This window comes from Caretta caretta, chromosome 27, assembly GCF_965140235.1.
Source record: "Caretta caretta isolate rCarCar2 chromosome 27, rCarCar1.hap1, whole genome shotgun sequence".
NCBI lineage: Eukaryota > Metazoa > Chordata > Testudines > Cheloniidae > Caretta > Caretta caretta.
In genome coordinates this window covers 12,009,526-12,030,281 of record NC_134232.1, presented here as the reverse complement: position 1 = coordinate 12,030,281, position 20,756 = coordinate 12,009,526, and the positions used below count along the sequence as shown (strand labels likewise).

The 20,756-nt window shown below is 45.6% G+C and overlaps 1 protein-coding gene across 4 annotated transcripts in view; it reads right to left on the bottom strand.

The window, feature by feature from the left end:
• The window catches only part of MLLT6 (MLLT6, PHD finger containing), a 72,637-nt gene extending 57,698 nt beyond the window's left edge, over window positions 1-14,939 (bottom strand). For 2 of the 4 annotated variants that reach the window (XM_048829895.2, XM_048829897.2), the window contains exons 1-4: window positions 14,355-14,938; window positions 9,111-9,190; window positions 2,231-2,285; window positions 493-602 (exon numbers count right to left, since the gene is read on the bottom strand). In XM_048829895.2, coding sequence (XP_048685852.2) covers window positions 493-602; window positions 2,231-2,285; window positions 9,111-9,190; window positions 14,355-14,463 — 354 coding nt within the window. In that variant the 5' untranslated portion in view covers window positions 14,464-14,938. Of the gene's footprint in view, window positions 1-492; window positions 603-2,230; window positions 2,286-9,110; window positions 9,191-14,354 lie in introns of those variants that run through there. The other 2 variants (XM_048829896.2, XM_048829899.2) reach the window with 2 other exon arrangements.
• Between the last annotated feature and the right edge of the window lie 5,817 nt (window positions 14,940-20,756).

Here is a 20,756-nt window from a genome sequence, read left to right as displayed (position 1 = left end):
TAATAAGTAAGCCTCCTTATTAGCAGGAGGAGATCTTGGTCTAAGTACTCTGGTCTACTAGTAAATAATTGCATGACACGAGAAAGAGAGAGGAGAGGGCCTGCAGGGCCATGCAGTGCTTAATTTGTAATGAAAGAGGTGCCAGGGCTCAAACAATTTTTTTACTTTCATAATTAACACAGCAAGCCTAGACACACCAGGGATGAGCCCGAGCACAAATTAAGCACTGGGGCCATGCCATGCCACAAGGGGGTGTACTCAGGGGTTGGCATGCTGTCATATCACCCTGTTCATAAATGTATCAAGCTCCATTTTAAAACTAGTTAGGTTGTTTGCTCTCCCCACTGCTCCTAGAGGGACTCCTCTGATGGTCAGAATCCTTCTTCTAACTTCCAGCCTAAGTTTATTCAAGGCCAGTTTAACCCCCTTGGTTCTTGTTCCAACCGTGTCCTTTAGCTCGAATAACTCTTCTCCCTCCTCAAGCAGCCTCACCTTGCTGAAACGGTCGTGAGGTACATACTGCAGGACAATCGGCTCCATGGTCAGCACGTTGGCGAACTGCACCTCGGGGATGTACAGAGCACAGACGACATGGGCCCAGCCTGGGGAGGCAAACGGGAGACAGAAGATCACAGCAGGCCCCCATGAGATGCCAGAGACCTAGGGAGGGCAGCAAACAGGCAGTAGGATGGAAGATGACCTCTTGAGGTCCCTTCCAGTCCTATCTTTCACAATTAAAATCTCAAGGCCAGGCCCTGGCTGGAAGGGAGGGAACTAAACTAAATCACATCCTGGCCTTGAGATTTTAATTCTGAAAGATAGGACTGGAAGGGACCTCAAGAGGTCATCTTGGCATCCCCACATTTTGAGGCAGGATGAATTATAACCTAGGCCATCTCTAGCAGGAGGTTGTCCAACCTTTTCTTAAAAACCTCCAATGATGGGGATTCGACAGCCTCTCTCGGTAGCCTGTTCCAGTGCTTCCTTATCCTTAGAGTTAGAAAGTTTTTCCTAATATCTGACCTACACTGTCTTGCTTCAAATTAAGCTGATTCCTTCTTGTCCCACCCTTGGTGAACATGAAGAACAACTGATTGCCATCCTCTGTAGACAGACAGATGGCTAGATACCACCTGCAAATTTTAACTAAAGGGACAGAAATTTCTTGGAGAGAGCAGGTTTAGAATGTCCACTCCTCCCCACAAATGACCCACTCAAGATCTGAAGCCCAGACTGTTGCAGACCACCCAGAACCACCAGCCAGCTGGGAGAAGGACAACTCTCCACAAGATGCGGATGGGACAACTCTGGAGGAAAGTCCCACTCCATTATAGCAACCCCCCCCCCCCCCGCCCCAGTTTGATTGTTAAATTCCGAATCCTCAACAGAATCAGATGCAGAAGCAGAATCTCCACCCTGCCTGGGACAGCACTAGCCCAAGTTGAACCATCATCACAACAGCCACTAGTAATGATGATAAGAATACCTAGCGCTTATTCCTCCATAGATCTCAAGGCATTTTACCAAGGAAGTATCATTTTCCCTATTTTATAGATGGGGAAAAACTAAGTTACAGGAAGGTGAAGTGATTTGCCCAAGGTCACCCAGCAACACAGTGACAGAACTAGGAACAGAACCTCTTCTTTATCCACTACGCCGTCCTGCCTCCCCACTAACCGACTCCTTTGCTGGAAGTCTCAGCAGAGAGGGCAAGGATTGACTAGCTCTCTCAGAGAATCAATTCCCCTCTTATCCCTACTCGGAGGTGTTCTCTCCAGCATAATTAACCTTTGTAACTCACCGCTACAGCATATGATTGAAGTAAATAGTTTAGTAGGTTATGTATTTATATGAATAATAGCAGCATCTGCAGTGACACTAGCTTAGGTGAAAATTACAAAGGCCATCCCCATGTTTCAGGGCATAAACCAGAATACCAGCTAGGGGTCAGGAAGGAATTTTTTCTAGAGAATAGTGTTGCCTTTGTAGGTACATTAGGAGGTACGTGTGTGTATGGTAGGGGAGATGTCACTCCTTCCTCTGGAGCATTCGGCATTGTCCACTGGTTGGCAACCTAGACAGCATCCAGCACTAGTAACCTAGATGGACAATGAGTGCAGTAATTTCTAGGTTGTTAACCGCTACTCTGCATCTGGAACTGGTGCTGCCATCCCCCCAACAGACAATGCAATGAGAAAGCAAGCTGACTGCTCTGTGCAGGGGCATTTACCTCCATTGTCGGTCCGTTTCAGGGCTCCGTCTTTGTGGGGACACAGCTCGCATCTCTTGAAATCAAACAGAAACAATGAGGTTAGTATGGTTCCTGGTAAGGGATGGGGAACAGAGATGTTCTCATGTAGCACATGGCTGGATCATGTGGGATGATGTTTTCTTCACTGAGAGGAAGTGGTGTGTGGGGGGAGGATACTTGACAGCAGAGCCAGATATTGTCCTGTCTGCAATACCAAAGTGTTTGAAGCGTTTTAGCCGTGTTGGTCCTAAGACATGAGAGAGGCAAGGTGGTTGAGGTAATATCTTCTATTGGACCAATTTCTGTTGGTGGAAAGTATAAACTTTCTGAGCTACACAGAGCTCTTCTTCAGGTCTGGGGAAGGAAGTAGAGTGTCTGAATCACTCTGCTTCCTCCATCTGAGCTATTCGGCTTCCTGCCCCCAACGTGAAGAAGCGCTCTGCGTAGATCGGAAGTTTGTACCTTCCTCCACCAGAAGTTGGTCCAATAAAATGTTACTGCATCGGCCTTATCTCTCTAATACCAGAGTGCTGCATTTACACCAGAGGGATCCAATGAGTGATTAAGAGCTTGGATCCTTAACTGGTGTAAATTGGTGTAGTTCAGTGGCTCTGAACCTTTCCAGACTCCTGTACCCCTTTCAGGAGTCTGCTTTGTCTTGCGTACTTCCAGGTTTCACCCCACTTAAAAACGACTTGCTTACAAAATCAGACATAAAAATGCAGAAGTGTCACAGGCTGCTTGTATTGAAAAATTGCTGACTTTCTCATTTTTACCATATAATTATAAAATAAACCAACTGGAGTATAAATATTGTACATACATTTCAGTGTATAGTCATAGAGAGCAGTATAAATAAGTCACTGTCTGTATGAAATTTTAGTTTGTACTAATTTCGCTAGTGCTTTTTATGTAGCCTGTTGTAAAACTAGGCAAATATCTAGGTGAGTTGATGTACCTGATGGAAGACCTCTGCGTACCCCCAGGGGTTGAGAACCATTAGTAGTTCCACTGATTTCAGTGGTACTATGGTGATTCACACAAGCTCAGGATCTAAGCCAGGGTCACTTTTCTATTTGCCTCATTGTGATAATACACTTGGGGGAAGGAAGCTAGCTTAGGGGATACAGAATCTTTCATTTCTAGGTCACTGGTCCAGCCTCGGTCAGTAGTGACTGAGGAGCAGATTTGTAAAGCTATTTAGGCACTGCTGTGGTCAGTGTTGCAACACCTAAATACCATCAGCTGTCAATGCAATCTTAGCTCCTAAGTGGTTCAATCCCTTTTGAAAAAGAGATTTAGACTCTTAAATCAGTTAGGCCTCGCTGCGCTGAGTGCGACGATGCCTGAAAGCCCTTTACAATTCTGGGCCCAAGAGTTATGAATGACCGTGTGAAATGAGCTTGGAGGGTTTCAGCTCAAAGATGGGCAAAGCATCCGCAGGAAACAATGAATTAAAAAAATCCTGCACCTTTTTCTGTCCATGGTTTATCAGGGACCAATTTTTTTACCTGTATTGGTTTTATGGGAAGATATTTCACACAATATGGGTTGGTCATAAAGTGCTCTCAGCAGCTACCGCTCCAAGTATAAAATCCAGCACCATTCCCAACACACGAGTATTTACCACAAGTCTCCCGATGTTTGATGTTAACGTGCCAGATCCTGTAGTCATGGAATTACATTAAACTCCCAGCTTGCTTTCTTTTTTCTTTTTTTTTTTAAGTAAATTTCTGGCCCTTGTGGTTGTGGAGAAACCAGGACTCAAGTAGCAGCAGGCAAACAAAAAGAACCCAAACATGTTTTCAAACCATCTCAGGATTTTTCAGCCAATCGCGTGATTTTGGCCTGGCTCGTTATTTCTGGATGCTTTGGGGCTGGCAGTGCTGGCAGGGGTACGTGGCCTCTGAGCAGGCCCTCTGCCCAGGGCCGGAGCTCACCCTGGCTGCAGGGTTCGGACTCGCCAGGATGCAGAGGCTGGAATTCCAAAGGGAGCCCCGCCCCAGCTCTCCTTCTGACCAATGGCTGGAGCGCCCCGCCGCCCACCTTTCGCCATCGTCCCTCAGCCGGTCAATGGGGGGCTGCAGTGGGCGAGGGTAGGATGCCTGGTGTGGAGAAGGGAAAGGGGCAGGCAGCCCCAGAGAGTGAGGAACTGGCCCCAGAGGCAGTGCGCTGTGGCGGTGAGGGGGGCTGGCCCCACTGAGAGAAATGGCCATGGCAGATGGGGAGAAGACGAGACCCAACTAACGCCGGACCCTCTCCACAGCACCGCCAGCCCCAGGACCATCCCTGCCTCACACCAGACTCCTGCTTCCCATCTCCACCAGCCTCTCCGGAAGCAGGAGAGGGAGCCCCACAACCAGGGAGGCCGCTGCAGCCAAAAGGGGCTGAGGAAATGCCCTCCGGCTGTGAGGGGAGGCAAGACCTGCCCAGCCCCATCCAGCCCCCTGCAGTTCCAGCAAAGGAAGCAGCCAGGAGGGAACAGACAGAGACTGGCTCAATAACACACACCTGGCTGCCCTAATTAAAATGGCGGCAGGGGACAATGGAAGTGGAGACTCTGGCCCTGGACAGAGGATCCACCCAGCACCTCACAGCAGATGGTGAGTCCCAGTATTAATTCTTTCCACACCTTTTTGTGTCGCTGGCTATTTGTATCTGGCTATTTGTGACAGGTGATGGCTCACATGGTATTTTTCCTGCTCCCTGGTTGGATGACCCCAACCCACAATGAGCTTTCCAGATGTCTCTCAGTACTGGCGTGGCTTTTACAGCAAATGTGTGTTCCCAGGAGCGTGTCCGATGCTGGCACACTTGTGCCGCCAACCTCGCACTGATGTTTGCGGAAAGAGGCGGCAGGAGAAAAAAAATATTTCCTCCCATGAAAAAATTAAGGGCAAACAAAATGTATTTTCTATTTTTGTTGACATTTTTTCTTGTACGTTTTGCAGGTTTGGGATGAAAAATCCAAACCCTGCAAATTCTCAATGAAAAACTGACCCTTTTTTGGCGAAAATGTCCATTTTGTCGAAAAAGCCATTTTCTGTCCCTGCAAAAAAAGTTTCCATGGAAAATTTATGACCAGCTGTAATTATGGGTGCCATCAACGTGAGCTGGGTGGGTGGAGGGGCTAGTGGAATAAACGTTCCTGGATGTGGGGTCCTTGTTTGGGTTTGCTGTATGTTACAAGCTCTAGAGATTCCACTCCTCAGTGGGATAGTGTCCAGAGTTAGAAAAACCATCATCGCATTTAGCAACAAACAACTGCTCCTTTACTGATGAAGTGAGCTGTAGCTCACGAAAGCTTATGCTCAAATAAATTGGTTAGTCTCTAAGGTGCTACAAGTACTCCTTTTCTTTTTGCGAATACAGACTAACACGGCTGTTACTCTGAAACCTGCTCCTTTACTGGCATTCTCAGCAAAAACATCTGTAGTTGAAGGGGTCATGGAGACCCAACTCCTCTCTGCCCCCTGGAGGTAACCTCTTCTATAGGCTCGAGCTCTCTTGTACACTGGGGTGCGAGCCACTGTGCAGATGTGCTTCACACTGGTGGGACACACACAATTTGCCCCAGGGCAGATTAGACCCATTTCAAAACAGTGGAAATCATACTGCACCTGCGCAAGCTTGTGTCTACAGGAGGGGTTTGCAACAGGGTAGCTGCACCAGGGCCTGATTCTGTATCGCCATGCACTTTGCATCAGTGCAAACTAGGTGTCTGAGCCTATCACTTCGATTTGATAATGTTTCACACCCACTTTGCTCCGGTGTCAGTGACTGCATGGCAATGGAGAATCAGACCCTTACGCTGCAATCATCTTGTAGTTGTGATTGAGCAGCAGCGAGCATCACAGGGGCCCCTGGTCTCTGATCTCTAGTGCAATACACATTAATATGTGTGTATAATATAAAAACAGCCTGAGAAATTTCTGGCCATGGGCAGAGTTTGGGAAGCTTCTGCTCTCCTGGCCTATGCTGTACCTGCTCTCTGGATAAATAAGAGACTCAAGTCTCATAGGTTGGCAAACCAGCAACTTTCACCAGTGCTAAATAATATTAAAAATAATAAGAAACGTGGGGGGAAATGGTAGAGTCCACCAGGAACTCAGCAGTCAGCCCCCCACCCCCTCGGCACAAGAATGAAAGACACTGGGTATTGGTCTGGTATATGAATACACTGCTTCTGACTGGGCTGGGATTGCCAGGGAGGGCACTGGAGAGCTGCTCCCATGATCTGCATGGAAACCCCAGCAAAGCCCAAAGAGAACAGAGTAAACTGCAGCCCTGTAATAAGAAATTTGCACTTGAAAAGGCCCCTACACTCTTCCCTCCAACCCTTAGATCAAAGTGTCTCTCCCACCATGCGATTAGCAAAGCTCTGATCATAACAAGAGGGGTTAACAGTCCCACACAAGACTTTTAATAGTCCTGCTTCTAAAAGACAGCTAAAGCTGCCCTCCGGGCCACTGCAGCTTACTGGGCTTCCCAGACAATTTGATTACAAAGTGGAATAGGTTTTCAGTTGCTTACTGTAAGCACACTAATGTCCATAGCATCCTTTAGGGACCTGCGAATTTGAGGAGGGGTTCTGAGTAGGGATTAGCAGTTCTTCTTCCTTACGTTCAACCAACCTGGTCTCTAGTCTAGCCTCCTGGGTTCTCCTTCCAGCTCTGTGAAAGGAGCAGAGCCTAAAAGTTAGAGCAGGGGGGCCTAGAGGTTAGGACTCCTAGATTCTCATCTTAGTTCAGAGCAGGGAGCACAATCTAATGGTTAGAGCAGGGGACTGGGCATGAGGACTCCTGGATTCTCTTCCCAGCTCGAGGGAGTCTGGTCAGAGCAGCAGTATGGAATCATAAGATCTAGATTTTAAAACCCTGGGCAAGTCATATATTTCCCTGTGCTTTAGTGACCCCATTTGTAACATGAGGCTATAAATATTCATTCAGTTCATGTTTTTTGGGGAGATAATGTTTAATCTTTATAAAGTGGTTTGAGATTCTCATATGGTGAGAGCTATGAAAGTGCAAAACCTTATTAGAGGCTGGCTGTTATTTCTCAAAAACAGCAAGTAGTCCAGTGGCACCTTAAAGACTAACAGATTTATTTGGGCATAAACTTCTGTGGGTAAAAACTTTGTTCTTTTACCCACAAAAGCTTATGCCCAAACAAATCTGTTAGTCTTTAAGGTGCCACCGGACTCCTTGTTGTTTTTGTGGATACAGACTAACACAGCTACCCCTTGATACTTGTTATTTCTCAGTGGAGTTCAGCTCAGAACCAATCACTGCAAGTGCGATATGGATGCCAATGGATCGTATCACTGGTTACTAAAAACATCTTGCACTTCTACTGCAGAATTTTGCAACCAAGGCTACCCAGGGGAAGATAATTTTCCTCTTAAAGAGGAGGAAACTAGGGCACAGCAAAGCTGCCAGCCTCTGGCAGTGCCAGGAACACAGCCCACGTCTTCTAGGTCTTAGTGTACTACCCAATCCACTGTGTTGTGGTATACAAGGCCACATAGTAAATAGCTAGCAGAGCTCAGCACAGAACTCACAAGAGCTGAGTCAGTCCCTCACTGATCACCAGATGCACAGCTTCCTACATCAAAGGACTGACTCTTTCTAGGTATTTACCCATCTGTGCATCTGCTGTTACGACTGCTAGCGTCTAACACACATAAGGTAAGAGATTTAGCTAGGCAGTCACCCCCTGCTCTTCTTAGGAAATAAGGTTATCACTGTCTGGTTATTATGGAGCCAGGACTGAATATCACATGAATGAACGGCATCACTGAAGCCCACTATGCATTGTCCAACAGATTTCACTGAGGGTGAGTTAAAAGAGGAGCCACCTGCAGGGCCATTATTCTCCTGCTATCTTGAAGGTAGATTGAGGGGCATAGTCTCCTGCTGAAACATTACAGTCCTCGCCAGGCACACAGGTGAGGGCCCCCCCACAGGAGGACTTGCATGTGCATGTATATTATTTCAGCTGAGACACTGTTTGCACTGTAACTAACACAGCAGGGTGTCCTTCCCTCGCAGGGGCAAGGAGGAGGAGGAGGAGGAGGGGCGTGAAATCCAGATTACCGTTCCTGTCCTGACCCTCTGTTAGGAAACTATTTGCATGAGATAAAACCACCTTCAGGCACATTCCATACTCTTTACCACAGTGTATATAAAAGCAGTATTTCCCAATGGTTAGAGAAGCAGGGCGGGGTCTGGGAGTCAAGGTCTTGTTTGCAGTCCTGGTTCCAACAGGGGGTGGGATCTAGTGGTTAGAGTTGGGGTCTGCAAGCTAGGAGACATGGGTTCTCTTCCTAACTCTTCCACTTACTACTTTGTAGTGTAGACAAGCCCTTAGCTTGAGCTCTTTGCCAACTCGCTTCAATTCTGTGTGCCCACCTGTGAATCAGCTATAATATTGCCAGGACCCCTATAATCCCCAGCTGAGACTGGGGACCCTACTGTGATAGGTGCTGCACAGGTACATAGCAAGGGTTTGTCTACATTAGTTTAACTAAAGCAGTGATTTAAAAGAATGTAGCTAAATCAGTGCAAAAGGCTGCATGGGCACTCTTAAACCTGGCTTATATTGATTCTGGCCTTGTCAACACAAGATTGGTTTGATTTAAATCAAGCAGGGAATTTCAAAGGGAGTTAGGCACTCAAATCATATTAAACTTCAATAGGAGGAAGAACATTTGAAGGACTTTGCTAAGGTTATCAGCAGAGCTGGGGTGAGAACCCACATCTCCTGAGTTCCACTTCCCACCCCACTGGACCATTCCTGGGGAGTAAAAGGGGAACAGAATTATCTAGTCAGTGTAAAGACAGGTGTGACTTGTACTCACCACCCTGGCGGCTCTCTCTTGAGATTCACATTTTCGGCAGAACCAGGGTCCGGTGGGAACCTGGACGATTCCGTAGCAAGCTGTGAGGGGGAAGCAGGAGAAAATTAATTTGGCTTTTTCATTGTTTGTTTAAATTATTCAGATTCATACACAAACAAAAAAAGGGGGGAGGGCTGCCTCTCCAAAGCTATAGGCAGGCAGACTTAAAATACAAGAGCAAAAATTAAAATTAAACAGCAGCTTATCCTCCCGACTCCCACCACCAGAAAACACAATACATCCACCTCTCTCTCCCATCCCCACAAATCTGTTGGAGAACATCCTCTGGCTCTGGTCAGACCTGCAGACCCTAGTGCATTGTAAAACAAGAGTCAGTCTGAAGGCCCAAAGGGACCATTAGATCATCTAATTCTAGTCTGACCTGCAGCATAACACAGGCTGTGGAGTTTCACCCTGTAAACACAGGCACAAGGCAGCAAACTGACTTGCCTTACTAGCAGAGTGGGGAATAAAACCCAGGATTGTCTGGCTCTCAAGCCTAAGGCCTTGCCACAGGACCACAGCAGCTGTCTTGCACGCAGTTAGCTCTAGGCTGCAGAGGAGGGTTTTAAAGGTAGGGAACATTCTCCTTCGATCCACAACTGGGGCCAGATCTTCCGCTGAGCTCAGCACTTGAATAAGGGACCAACTTTTCCAAAGTACTCAGCAGTTCCACTGTGACACTTCAGGCCAGACTTTCAGAAGAGGTCAGCACCCAACATGCAGAAAGCTTCTGAAAAATCTGGCCTGAATGAGAGCTGAGCTCATTGGAAAATCTGGCCTAGATGGAGTGGAGAGATGACTCCCACAATCCCCAGTCAATTTCAAATCCACCAGGTTCTGCTTTATTTAGATTTAAAATAATTAAAAAGACTCCTATCCAAGGCTCTAGGGGTGCCCTAACCATCATTAATAATACAGTAAAATTATAGCAGCATTAAAGCAATCGTTTCACCAGGAACTTTGCCAGCCACACAACTATAGAATCTCTTTTCCACCTCTTCATCACCGTGAAGCATACCCTTAGCCCTCTCCAAAAACCCTGTGAAAGAGATGCTTTTTTCAGCATGCCAGGAAGGTCACCAAATCTGGGCTATTTTGGACCAATGTGGGGAACAAGCTCCACTTTAATGTAACAGCCTCCAGCTAGCATCCAGGAAATCTTCATATTTTACCCTGCTCTTATCAAAATCTTCCCCTCTCTTTGCTCTCCCAGCATGACTGATGGTCTCCAGCTCCCACTGTGTGAACAGAAGCTCTCTCCTTTATAATCAGCCTGTTTCCCTTCTGCCATGGGGCAATCCAACATCCTGGCCATTATAACCCTTTCCAAGGACTGGCAATGTCACTTGAGGATGCCCTACCTCCTTCAACAACAGTGCCTCTCTCTAACCCATCAAGGGATGTACTTGTTGGATTTTAAGAGAGTATTGCTGACTCTGGAAGGATGCATGTGGGTTTAAAGCAACAGAAGCAAAGAGAAGACAGGGGTATGGTCATTCCTGCTTCAACTAGGATGTAGGGACCCGTCAGCAAAGAACAAATTACATCCTCCTTACTCAACCTTCAAAGCTGAGCTGACAATTGGAATGGAGTCCCCATCATTGAAACTAGGTTGGACAAAGCATCTGAAAATATAATGCCGGAAGCACTCATGTGATGTTCCCTGGGGATAAGACGGGACAGGACCACAATAAGTTTTTGCCATTTCTCTAATGCTTGAGATTTTATGTGAGCTGGGGGGGGGTGGGAAATGGGGGTGGTGGAGTTAAACTGAAAGGGCTGGCTCACTCCAGGGTGAGCCAAGGCATACACATAAGAAAATAGAAACTATATAAAAGCAATGACAGAGGAGTGCCTTGGGTCCATCTTTAGCAATAAGCTTATGGCCAGAGGCAAGCACTCAGCTGAACACATTATTAGTTTCCCTGCCTGTTGCTTGAACAAGAAGAGAGAAAGAAAGAAAATATAAACTGTACATGGACCAGAGTTGAAAATGTTCTTAATTTGCATTTTTATGACACTTTTGTTGAAAAATGTAATTTTGAGTTACAAAATGGGACAATGTTTTAAGGAAAATTTCCACCAAAAATTGCATTCCATTTTTTGACCAGCTCTAATGTGAAGTTTTAAAGTAAGGTCATTTTTGGCTCTATTTTATTCATGCAGTCAAAAGCTAAATACGGTTTACCTTTGCGCACAAAGCACAAAGAGATAAATTAACAAAGCAACTCTATTTGGAAGAGAAAATTTAAAGTATGCCAAAATCATATCCAAATGCCATGGTCACAGGTAATATAGTAAGGGAGGGTGACAAGGTTTCTGGATATCAAATAGGATGTCCCTTAAAATTATTATAACCTGAAGGAGGCAAGTCTTCCAAGTCTAAATATCTAGGTTGTATGATACTTTATACACTACTTGACGACTCAGACTTTTATAAACTCAAAAGTGGTTTCGTAGGCCCTGCCAAAACAATGTTTTCTGCCTGCTCTGCTGTCTCTGCAGCAAGTAGTAAACATATAAAGTCCCAGTATCATTGCATTGGCTTGTAAACAAAGACATTTCAGAATCATAAAGCACTGTAAAAGTGGGAACTGTCCTAGTTACCAATTAAAAGCATATGTGTTAATATTCAGGATGGGGGTGGGGGGGAGGAGAAAGGCATAGATGCCAATGCCCAATAATCAGTAGAGAAGAAAAATGTCCTCAAGTTTCTGGTATTACAAAAATAGGAAGTAGAAGAGTGACACCAATGACATTAAAACAACAAGCCAGTGTCATTTCAGAGTGACCAGCTACATGCTAACAGATCATTACAGGCATCCTGGAATAAACTCTTTTATGACACGAGGCACTGCATCTGTTTGTGAAGAGAATTCCCCTGCAAGCTCTGCTTCTTCTGTTTAACTTCCCCTTGCTCGCCTGGTTGCAAATGACCTCTTATTACAGGTGTGAGCATGGCGTATAAGCCACAGAAGAATGCCCAACCTCCCAGTCACAGAAACCTGTATAAGAAAGTCTAGAAAGAAAGAGAACAAGAGAGAAAGAAATATTGGGGTACAATAGATAGATATTGGCTTATGTATGATAATGATGGATATTGGCTTATGTATGATAAAGAGAAACCAGGTGGGTGAGGTAATATCTTTTACTGGACCAACTTCTGTTGGTGAGAGGGACAAACTTTAGGGCTTACACAGAGCTCTTCTTCAGGTCTGGGAAAGGTACTGAGAGTATCACAGCTAAATACAAGGTGGAACAGATAAGGAGTTAACACATGTTGCAAGAGACCATTCAAGGTGAAGAGGGCAGTCATCACCTCTGATGTCATAGAATCATAGAATATCAGGGTTAGAAGGGACCTCAGGAGGTCATCTCGTCCAACCCCTGCCCAGAGCAGGACCAGTCCCCAACTAAATCATCCCAGGCAGGGCTTTGTCAAGCCTGACCTTAAAAACTTCTAAGGAAGGAGATTCCACCACCTCCCTAGGTAACACAGTCTAGTGTTTCACCACCCTCCTAGTGAAAAAGTTTTTCCTAATATCCAACCTAAACCTCCCCCAACGGACAAAGGAGGCTTAGTGGGTTACAGATTGTTGTTATGAGCCATAGATCTGGTGTCTTTGTTAAGTCCATGATTTTTGGTGTCTAGCAGAGTTACGAATTTAAGTTCCCAGGCTTGGCTTTTGAAAGTGTTGAGCAGATTTCCTTTGAGGAGGACTCAGAGCTCAGATACAAAGTGATAACTTGGGAGAAGTGTTTGCCCGAGGGTGAAAGGCTGTTTTTGTCTTTTTTTTTTTATTTTGACGTATGAGTTCATTGGAGAGTGTAGTGATTGTCTGGTTTCACTCACCTCCTTGTTATTGGGGCAGTTAGAGCAGTACACTGGATAGATAGATAGATAGATAGATAGATAGATAGATAGATAGATAGATAGATAGATAGATACTGGCTTATGTATGATGATGACAGACAGACACCAAGTGAGACCAGGATACTTTCTATTATTAAACAAAAATCACATGATAATCTTATGCTTCTTCAGCTTTTCACCATCTCCCCTTCTGCTGGACTTCCACTAAAAAGCTATTTCCCCCAGATCTGAGGAGGGCAACATTTCCAGCTCGTGTGTGTGCTGCCCTTTATGTAAAGTCATTTACAAATGCTTGTAATCCTTACTGGGGGGTGGGGGGGACGGGATAAGTGGGGCTGCCTCCCCCTGCAGGACCCAGCCTGTGAGAGGGTCCCGGTGCTGCCCCTGGAAAGGGTTAACTCAGCCCGGAGAGGCATTAATAACCCAGCCATGTGCAGCAGGGAGCAGAAGAAACACTTGCCAGGCGAGGTCTTTTAACCCCCTTCGCAATCCTGCGGCCCGCCCGCCCCCACGTTAATAATCTGCCAAAGCAGCCAGCCCCGGTGCCTTTCCCTGCCTTTCTGTCACCTCTGCAAACCCCTGCCCCGCCTCCAGAGTGGGGGTCTGCACCTCCCATCAGATCCCCCCCCCCACACACACACACAGACACTTTCCCTAAAGATCTTGTCCCCACAGATGTCCCCCCGGGCCCCTACTAATAAACACACAGTCCTCCGGGAGGAAGCCGGGGAAACGCAGCCAGAGGTCCCTGCTCTCTGCGAAGGACTCCCAGAGTTTACCCCGCTCCTAATAATAACAACAGCGAATAGTAAACAACCGGGAGGCTCCCGTTTGTGTGGTGTGTTGCTTTGGCGAACCCCCTTCTGCAGACCCACCCAAAAAAACAGCACCCGGGGCTAAGAACCCACTCCCCACTTAGCGCCCCCCAACCAAAAATAACCCCACCCCACCCCTGCACTCCCACCCCAGGGTAGACACACACCAGGGTCCCCAAACCGCTGTTACTCCTGCCCCCCTGCTCCGCCCCTTGGGCATAGTCCCCGACATCGCAGCAGGGCCCATGAACAATACCGTTATTTTGAACAATAGGGATAAAACAAAGCCCCCCCCCACACACACATACACCCCCATTTTTCTCCCCCACCCCTTCCTCCCCCGCTCGGGATGGCTCAGAGCTTCCCATCGCTGTTCTGTGCCTGGACAGGCCGGGGTGGGAGGGGGGCGGGGATCTGGGGGTTTTCTCCCCCCCCCCTTCTCCCCACACCCTTTCCGCTCCCCACAAGCAAAGCCCGGCGCTGGGGAGAGGGGTCTTCCCCTCCCTGCCTTACCTTGATGCACAGCCACGTTGCAACCGTGTCCATCGCAATAGACCAGCGGGTTCTCTGCCCATCCTCTCTCGTCAGAACAAACACAGCAGCCTCCCACCATCTCCTTCATACTTCCATGAGGGCTTCCTTTTTTCCACCCCTCCTCCTGCTAGGGACACACGCCTCCTCCTCCGTGCGTTGCCCCCTTCTTGCAAAGCTGCCTTTCACACGCTTTCCACAGGCGGGGACAGGGGTCTGGGACCCCCAGTGCAAACCCACATTGTTCCTGCCAGGAGACAATCAAGCAGAGCCAGGCGCTGGCTAAGGGCTCAGGCAGGCGCTGGAGGGTGGCACATTCCCGTCCACACACATAGGCACACACACACACACACACACACACACACACATACAAGCTCTCCAGTCTATACAGCAATCATGGCTACGTAGAAGCTGTGTAAAGTCTTAGGTTCAGGGACTGCCGCCTGACTGGGTAGGGAGCTTTTTTCTTCTTCTTCTTCTTCTCCCCTCCTTCCTCCCTTTAGCTTCTTTCCCCTGGGAAACTGATCAGGAATCTAAGTGTGCATCCGTTCGTGTGTGCAAAACGCGGGATGCTTGCCCACCCCAGTCAGCTCGGATATCTCCGGAGTGATCAGCTAGGACCATTCCCCAAATCCTATTATCTATACAATTCCTTCTTGACAGATAGGGGCACGGCCAGCGCCACCGTCTGGCATGCATTGGCTCCTAAAAAGCTAAAATAATTATTTGTTAACCCATTGGCACCTGCTAGAAAAAGCATCTTGCCAGGGGAACAGGGAGGAAAATGGCCCCCTTGGAGTTTCACATCCATTGTGTAAGGATATCCTGACGTTAAACAGTAAAGCTGTAGCTGGAAAAGCATATTGTAAGGAGCGCAATTAGAGTACACTGGGTTAGATTATTAGGACATTAATCAGAGTTACCAGCACCAGAGTTAGGAACTGACCAGTCAATCACACACCTCTTTTGGAACCAGAAGGACATAATCAGGCAGCAGCAGAGACGAAAAAAGGAGAAGAAGGAAATACAGTACAGTACTGTGTTAAACGTAAACTACTAAAAATAAATAAAGGGAAAGCAGCATTTTTCCTCTGCATAATAAAGTTTCAAAGCTGTATTAAGTCAATGTTTGGTTGTAAACTTTTGAAAGAACAACCATAATGTTTTGTTCAGAGTTAGGAACTTTTCAGAGTTACAAACTACCTCCGTTCCTAAGGGGTTCGTAACTCTGAGGTTCTACTGTATATTACAATAGCACCTGGAGGTGCAAATTAAGAGCAGGGCTCCACTGTGTACAAACCTACAGTGAAAGACAGCAACTGCCCATAAAATATTACAGTTTACATAGTCAAAGGGTGGGGAAGAAACTGACAACAGGAATAACTTGCCATAGTCATATAGCAGGTCAAAACCAGGTCTCAAGATGCCCAACCCAGTGCCCCATGCACTAGGCCGCACTGTCTGTCCCAGAGAGTAAAGCCCTAAAAAGTAGACTGGACTAAGCAGTAGAAAAAAGTAGAGCGTGGGGACAGTCCTGCACTGGTTTAGGAGGGGCCTAGTAGGTGTCCTTTTAAATTGCTCAATTCTATTCCTGTACTAGTAGTAGGTGTTGCATAAGAGGTCAGAGTTGGCTGAGGAACAGAAGAGGGCAACCTCAATAAAAAGAGGATTTTAAAGTTGGGTCGTTGACATTAAACATACTTCCCTTCCTGTAAATCTCTGTTGTTCTTGTTGTTTTGTTTTTAAAAGAAATCATGTAAAGAATAAGAGAATGCTGCCTCTTGGATAGAAGCTTAACAAGTTTCAGAGTAACAGCCGTGTTAGTCTGTATTCGCAAAAAGAAAAGGAGTACTTGTGGCACCTTAGAGACTAACCAATTTATTTGAGCATGAGCTTTCGTGAGCTACAGCTCACTTCATCAGATGCATACCATGGAAACTGCAGCAGACTTTATATATACACAGAGAATATGAAACAATACCTCCTCCCACCCCACTGTCCTGCTGGTAATAGGAAATCACTGAACCACACGGGATCTTTGCTTGCTATTTAGTCTTTGGTTGGTTGCTGAGCCATAAGGATGGATAATCTTGAAAAGTCAGCAACTTCAGAGAAAAAAAAAAACACTTTATCTCAAGTCCCACAAAGATAGACACACCTAAAAACTTTTGCAGCCTGTTCTGCAAACTTGAGTGGCTAGGAGGTCAGCTATTGTTCTGAAGTCAGTCCAGGGAACCGCTGACATTACTGAGAAAAATAGCCAATATGAAATGCAACACAGTGATCCTGATATCCCTCTCACTTACACCTGTATCACTCCATTGATTTCACAAGAAGTATTCCTGATACACAGCGCCACAAATCAAGAGCAATATCTTTTAAACGGTCAACTTTCTTTTTCTGTGCAAACATAGTATTCCCCTTAGAATAGATGATCTGTAAAAGACCTGTATATCCCTTCATACTGTGCCTTTAAAAAAATATTCACATCAGACAGCGGAGAGGAAACCTTTTCCAACAGCCCTAATAATCACAGTTTAGCATCCTTTATATTGCACCTGTTCAAGCGTTACATCAAGGGGCTGGAAGGCAGACAGTTCCCCTAGAAGTTGCCTGCTGGGCTGCTGTCTTCCTTTTATTACATTCTTTTGAGAGTCACAGGAGCAGACAATATGTTTGCCACATTGCTCGGGAAATTCACTGAGCCTTAGCTCACTTTTCTAGGAAGGTTTTTTTCCCCTCTTTCCTTTTATCTATTGTATTATGAAATTGTTTAAAAGGGAAAAAATCTGGTCGGTTGCCTTTATAACCTGATGGAGACCTTTATAGTTCAAGGAAATAGGGTAAAATGCAAAACATCCCCAGTTTCTTGATGGTTTTGGTTCCAGTTGGCCATGCGAGCAGTCTCTTGGACTTGAACTGCAAATTTGCCTTTAAGGGATTAAGTTCCAATTTACATAACTAATCCCTGTGGTGGGGAAAGGATAGGCCAGGGAAGAAACAGCATATCTGCGTCTTGAGCAAAATCAGGAGAAAACTGCAGCCATAAAAACTGAGGCCTGAACATGTTTCATTTATATTGTGCATTTTCTATTTCCTATGATTTTTAAAATGTGGTTGTGCTTAGAAAGGGGGCTAGGTAAAAATGGCATATACAGGCACAAGAGAGCAGGGTAGCGAAGTCATAACTGCTGATGTGAGTTACAAAAATGAATTGTTATAACTGTTAGTTCTGCAGAAGAGGAAGCCAGATTCTATTCTGGCTCAGGCATCATGAATAGAATTGTTCACTAAGTTCCAATTGCAGAGTCATTTGTACTGGTGGTCATGATCCCAGCTTGACTTGCAGAATGTACTTGGAGTTTGAAAGTAGTTACATAGAAAATAATTTTGCTTGTAGACTGACTGACTTCATCATGGAAGCCATAAAGATACAATGAGCGTGGCACCTTACGAGGCCATAGTTTCAGAGTCACGATTCAGAATATAACTGCACGTTAGTATCGTTTTTCAGATTGCGCACACTGCAGCTACTTCATTTTAAAATATAAATAAAATAAAAATGGGAAAAAACTTACACAAGAATCAAAGTTTCTTATACATGATTGTAAATTATACTGAATGCTCCAAGAGAACATAAAGCTATGTCTAGATTAACAAAAATGCTTGAATTTAGGTCAGGCTTAGCTAATGGCCTACGTGACATTGCAAAGTGTTAGAGCAAGGATGTATGGGGCTTCATGTATTTAGTGAATTGTAATGATTAGACTCACATAGCTGCATGGCAGCTTAGTCTTTTCTTCCACCTCGTCTTCTAAAGCTCTTCCTTATATCCAGCTTTGCCACTAGTACCTGCTGCCTTCACCATCCACTATGGGGAATGGAGGTTGGTAAAACTAGCCCATGAAAGTGCCATTCAGAGTTCAGAGCCAATGATAAGGATGTATCATAATGCATCTGATTTCAAACAGGGCAGGACTTGCCCACTCTTGGGAAAGAAAATCTGTGCCCTGTTTAGAGAAAATGCATTTTCAAAGTAGCTCCTTCTGTCTGAAATTTTGCCTACTTCCCCAGATGGAAGGGAGCCCTTGGATTTTAAATTGAAGTGTAATAATCCCCAGACATGACAGAATCCAGGAACTACCACTTCAAAGCATGAGCTAAAGGCTTTTGGGGTGGGGGCAATCTATCTGTTCTGTGATTGTACAGTACCTAGCACAGTGGGGTTTTAGTCCATAACTAGGGCTTCTAGGTGCTACTGATAATAATAAAGGGGCAACTCCATTAGCTGGTAGCAGTATGAGGCTCTTATCCTGAGCTTGGACCAGCCACTACGAGAGAGGCACAGTGTGGGCCATGAGGACACAGTTAGTCAGTGTGGTCCATGAGGATGTTCTGCAGCTCCAGAAGACTCTTCACCATTCTCAGTCCTGCCCTTCAAAAGGGTATTCTTCATTTTGGACCCAAAGTCACTTCCTTCCCAACAGGATCTGGTGGTATCTGCCTCTCTTTTGTTACTGTAAATGGTTACTAGCATGAAGGAGAGAGTATAGGTGTTATTTAAGATGAAGACACTAATGTGACTTCCTTTAAAGTGTTGCACATGATTATTTCCTTCAGATCCCTTGTTGTGGGTCACATTATGTGCCACATTCAGGAAAGATGATCCAAACTGCCAGCTCCCAGACCTTCCCAGTTTACCTCCTTTGAATTATTGAACTTCCTTTTTAGGCAAAGAGGCAGTGTTGTCTCCTGACCATGACACTTCATTGGGACTCAGGAGGACCAAGCTCTGTCGCCAGCTCTGACACTGACCTGTTGTATGAGCTTAGGCAAATCACGTCACCTCTCTTTCCCCTTTTCTTTCTTGTCTGTTTCGATGTAGGTGTGATGGGCGGGAGCTGTCTCTCGGTGCATGTTTGTATGGTGCTTAGCGCAGTGGGGCCTTGATGTCAGAAGGGCCCTCTCTATGGTACTGTAATAATGATTAAGCATTACTTGGCTCTTTGTTTCAATGAGACTTTTAAAACACACTCTTTTTTTTTAAAATCTCTCTCCCTTTAAATCGTTCCAACTGGGCAGTGCTGAACTTTTGGTTTCCTGCCCTAAAGTCAATGATGCTTAGAAACCTGCTAGACAACATATAGGATTTCTAAAAGGTGTAATTTCCCCTCACCCAAAAAACAGTTTTGTTCCCTGGTAATAAATGGCGTGCACCTGCCAAAGCAAGCTAGGAATGTTAGCAGAGGGGCAGGGGTGGAGTGTCATATCCCACCCTGACCTACAAAATGGGAAAATGGAGATACCCATTCTCCAATATGGTGAGCGCGCCACTGTAATGAGAAGTAGGTTTTAACCTCTTCCACCCCACGTAGGGTCACAGAAAACCCACTGAAATCCACATGAGCTTTGAGTATCCTGCCGGGGGGTGGGGGGGGGAAGGTGGGCCCCAGCCTGCAATCAGCAAAGCCAAAGTCTCTGTTTGAATAGGAGCTTCTGCTATCTTTGCAGTGTGGTGCATGAAAAGGAGAAAAACAAGAACTTTGCCCATGCTTTTCATCAACCGCATCCACCCAAAAAACAATTATTTCTTACATCTCTGTCCTTCTCCCGTCCCAAACAAGCAACATGTTACCAGCACTGCCGGATTTTCTAGGAACACCTACCTTTCATCTGCAAAATAAGAGGCAACTGTACACTAAAACAGACCTCTGCACCAGTGTTTATATCTTATTAGCAGGTTTACTTTCATACTTGACAGAACATAGGTTGGATCCTGCAGTCCTACCACCCACAAAGCGTGTAGCATGGTCAAGTGGTTAGCGTTTGGAGCTATGGATCACCATAGATGGGGGTCTAATGACTTGGGCAAGTCTTTTCATCTCCCACTGCCTCATTTTCCCAGTCTGTAAAACACTGATTTCCTTTTGTAAAACCCTTTGAGAGAGTTGCATAAACAGCACTAGGTAAGTACACGTTATTATTCATTAAACAATGTCATTAATAGTTGTTGTGCTGTCACCATGTTGGTCTCAGGAGATGAGAGAAGCAAGGTGGATGAGGTAATATCTGACCTGAAGAAGAACGCTACGTAAGTTTGAAACCTTGTCTCTCTTACCAACAGAAGTTGGTCCAATAAAAGATATTACCTTGTCTTCTAATGTCATTAATTACTGAAAAGGTAGCAACTGAAATATCTTTAATGCCTTCACTTTTCTTTAACCATTTGAATCAAATCAGTAGTACGTCAGTTTTGTCTTCCTGGTTCTGTCTAATTTAAAACAATAAAGTCAAGGAATATCATGTGTCACCCTCACACAGGAATGTAATAAGTTTGCTTGTGGTATATAATTACTCTTTTACCGATGAGAGTATTTTCAATGG